Below are 4,229 nucleotides of genomic sequence, written 5' to 3'. Positions count from 1 at the left end.
ATATCTATATCTATGCTGCAAAGTGAGGTTGAAAATATGTTTTCGAATAGCTGAGCTGTTCTGTTGGCTATATACACTATACACTTTTTTTACACTATACACTAAAATCTTTCCATGCTGTTGGACTGGAAAACTAAATTATTAACAGCATATAGAATATTTTAACAGATCATTTACTAAACGGAAACGTTAAGTAATAGGATCAGCTAGGCAGACTCGATCAGCTAGATATTTTATATATTTAGTTTTACAAGCTCTAAGGATGGACATGGAAACACAAGCAGGTTTATGATGATGATTTATTTATCTGTGACAGTCATTCACTTAGCAAGTTCACATGTTATGCAATCAATATTAAAACTGTGCACAGTAAGATGTTGATGGATCTTATTCGACATTCATAACTCGATCAGACTCAGTGGTTTTTACATTCACTGCAGTGTAAGCCACACCATTGTAGTTGCCGGTGGATGGGAAGACCAGCTCGCTGCCATTCAGGCATGTGATTTTCACTGTGGCTGAGTAGGGGAGGTCGATGACTGCTCGTCCCACTGACAACTCAACGCTCACCTTCTTTCCTGGCGGGACAGTCACCTTGACCTCATCTGATTCTGTTATGGTCTCTGAGGAGGTCGTTGCGGAGGACTGCGTCGCTCCCACGGTCAAGCTAAACCCACCAGTCACCTCCACCAGATCTGGGATCCCTGCTTTAACAGTCAAGCTGACGGTGGACTCAATCTTAGTGGTGGTGGTCCAGGTGGTAGACTTGGTAACAGATCTGCTGTACTGTGCTTTCTGCTCTTGAGCCGTATTAGTGTCGTTGGTAAAAGACACTGATTTTATATATTCTTTGTTTACCTACAAACACACAAAAAAAATGCATGTTGGTCAGGCAGCACACAAAATAATACTCAATAACCAGTACAGAAAATATCAACTAAAACTAAAGGCATTACTGTCAACCCCATATCAAATTCTAATGTTTCTACGGTGGACAGGACTCATCAAGTTGTCCTATATGGAACGCAAAGTGGGCCAACAAGCATTTGATCAGAACAAATCTTTCTTCATTCTTCTTAAAAAAAGCACCTTGTGACAACTGCTGATATAAAAAGGGCTTTATAAAATACATTTGATTGATTAATATATAAGAGTAATCTGCCCTATGAAATCTAGATATAACGCATGCTTTTGTTAGTGATAGGAAAGAGGAAAAATGCGTGCCAATTTCTGTCCTGGACACAAACTACTACAAAACAGGTGCTATTCATGCATGAAAATTATCCCGTTTCAATTGCTTTTCAGAGTTCATAAAGAAACACTTGTTAATTGAAATGTATTGGCCCACTTATCCTGCCATATTCTGACTCAGGTCTTCCAAGCACAGCAGCACTCACCTGGGGTGTGTACATGGCCAAGCTGGGATAGGTCATGTCGGTTAGCACAGACGACTTGATGGCATTGATGAAGAGGAATCCTATATTGTCGATGTCTGAGCCAGCGTTCCCCTCCAACCCCAGGCAGACTCCAGACCCCACATCGATAGAGTACTCTGTCTTCAGCGGCCAGTCAGTCATGTGCGCAAAGAACTCACGTCCAGAACTCGTCCAGATCCTGACGCCACCCAGACGTGTCCCGGCACCGTTCCCCCACAGGGACAGCTTGGTGATGCGCTCGCCAAGTTGAAACGTAAACTCATTGAAAGTGTTTGCATTTCCAAAGGTCTCCACACGGCCGTCGGTCAGTTCTGCCCGCACAGCTTTGATCTGCCAACCGGCCACTGCCACTCCAATCTTCTTGAGGGTGGCACCATTGTCAAGGCCAGTGAAATTAAATCGAGTGCCTCTATTTCCACCGATGAGCTCCAGTGTAGTCGCCATGTTTAATAACCTGAAACAGAAATGTTAATCAATATATTCATGCATCCTCCAAATGCTTGACAAAAGATGCAGACGTTTCAAGCTGTAAAAGGAAATCAAAGAACAAGATCCAAGGGAGAAAACTTATGGCCAATCAAAGCTGGCGGTTTATTATATTAAAGGGGTTGGCGTTAGCACCACGCCATTTTATATGCTTCCGTAAAAAACAAACACATAGGATTAATATTACCGACATGTATAAACATAACTAGGCCATCCAATAACGCGTGCACACACACATAAAAATATATATATTAATAGAAAATATATTTCACGTTATCGTCGTAACCTTAACACAGGGCATAACGTCAGTTCAGTTCCTGTTCAGTCAAATTAGCGCACACACACACACACACACACACACACAGTGGCGTGGAGTGGTAATCGGGGAGCAATATTTTTTTTCTTAGTATGGCCACGCCAAGACCTGCCCTACTCTGTCTGTGATTGGCCGGGTTGCATGCAACTTAACTGGACGCTAAAGAGCATCACAAAAGAGCCCTAACCCTAAACCTAAATGGTAAAAGGATAGATATACCTATATAGATATAAATAGATAAGCCTAACCCTAACACCTAAACCTAACCCCTAAACCTAACCTTAACCATAGCAGCTAATATAAAGCCAGTAAAAGCCTGTATGACGGACCAATCAGAAATAGAGGCGGGTGTGTCTTTTCGGGATATTGGCGTAGCCATAGTAGGATTAAAAATGTCCCAATCGGGGAGTCGGGAGAATTCCCGGTGGGCCGTTAACGTTTCCGGGCCGCTGGGCTGATTACTGCTGGATAACAAAATTGCTTTTATAAATGTTCCTTGCTGTGCCGTTCGGCCAGCCTGAGCTGTGCCCCCGCAGCCTCTCACTCACGGTCCAACATACAAACTCACGCAAGCACTTACAAACCGTTAACGTTGAAACCAAGTCTATATTAGCAGAGGGGAGTAAATGAGCGGCCCCTCTGCAAGTGGCACAGCCCAGATGTGGCCCCTCCCCAAGTGGTACAACCCAGGTGGGCCTTGAGCTGCTATTGGTCAGAAAGCTAAAGACATAACAGCTATGACAACATTGAACTTTGAAGAGAGTGTAAGCGTTATTTATCCTGGGAACGGTTAGTTCAGTGATGCTAATGAGACGAGGCTAGGAGGTAGCAGAGAAAACACAGCTACAGGCGTGCACACTGCACAGTGTTAGAAGTGCAACAAAGGATGGGATGCAGTTTCTAGGAGCAAGTTGTAATATTGCCAGGACAAATGTTATGATTGCAATACATGGAGAAATATAGGAAAATATATGCTATAATATGTAGGCCTCAGAATCCTCTTGTGATACTAGAAACTAGAATGGGTCCTTTAGTTGATTTTTCAATTGTGTGTCAATTTGTTTTGTTGGTTTGGAGGCACGGCAGCTGTGTCCAGTACAGGGTTTAATTGTTCAGTGGCTCGTACACATTAAAAGCACCCTGGGGGGAGTGGGTTAATATGAATTACATAATAAGATTATTTTGATACAGATTTTATTTCTCTGAACTGTTACACTATTTATTTAAAAGGCATTACCGCTTTTAGAAATGGATTTGTCTATTTAAGTGAAATCAAAATCCCATAAATCCCGGTTAGACCACCCTGGATCCTTACCTGTCCTGGTGGCTCCGCTTTGGTCTTTCTTCCCTTTCCAAGAGCTGATGGAATCGTCAGTACGGATCTGACCTCACTGTAGAGAGCCCCTTGTGAGTCTTCTCTTATAGCCGAACCTAACCACGCCCCTCTGCCCACACCGCACTGAAGTGATGACAGCAGAGATGTTTGTTGAGCTAAGTTGAGGCAAGACAAGGCAAGTTGTTTGCCCAATTAACAGTTTGCCCTCTGTTTTGGCACCGCAAAGGTGAAACAAGCTTCTTTCAGGGTTTGTACGTTTTGAAAGAAAATGGAAAAGTTATGGAATTTGAAAAATGCAAATTCCAGGCCTGGAAAAGTTTTGGAAAAGTCATGGAATTGATTTTAAGACAGCCTATTCTTATGTTATTCATTAAAATATATATATTAATAGAAAATATATTTCATGTTATCGTCGTAACCTTAACATAGGGCATAGCGTCAGTTAAGTTCCTGTTCAGTCGAATTAGCGAGACACTGCCCGAGGTGATGTGAGCAGATTTTTTGAAATGCCAGGAAAGTGTTAATTTAATAATGTCTGGCTCCACTTGGATAAATACAACACATGGCTTGAGAAGGACCAGGACCCAAGACATGCACGATGTGGACTATGCTGTAAAACAATTTATTTTATGGGAGAGGCAGCGCTGACTAGCCA

General features: G+C 42.5%; 1 protein-coding gene across 1 annotated transcript; it reads right to left on the bottom strand.

Annotated features, from left to right (window-relative positions):
- Positions 1–281: 281 nt before the first annotated feature.
- On the bottom strand, positions 282–3,633 carry LOC311365067 (aerolysin-like protein). Its single transcript, XM_084484588.1, has 3 exons — positions 3,554–3,633; positions 1,398–1,890; positions 282–858 (listed from the first exon to the last, which is right to left on the bottom strand). The coding sequence occupies exons 2-3, from the start codon at positions 1,878–1,880 to the stop codon at positions 388–390; spliced, it is 954 nt and encodes a 317-aa protein (XP_084340714.1). The 5' UTR covers positions 1,881–1,890; positions 3,554–3,633; the 3' UTR covers positions 282–387.
- Positions 3,634–4,229: the final 596 nt, after the last annotated feature.

This window comes from Micromesistius poutassou, assembly GCF_964030765.1.
Source record: "Micromesistius poutassou genome assembly, chromosome: 20".
Taxonomy (NCBI): Eukaryota; Metazoa; Chordata; class Actinopteri; order Gadiformes; family Gadidae; genus Micromesistius; species Micromesistius poutassou.
Note: the sequence above shows the minus strand (reverse complement) of the source record. Positions and strands in the feature narration are given on the sequence as shown.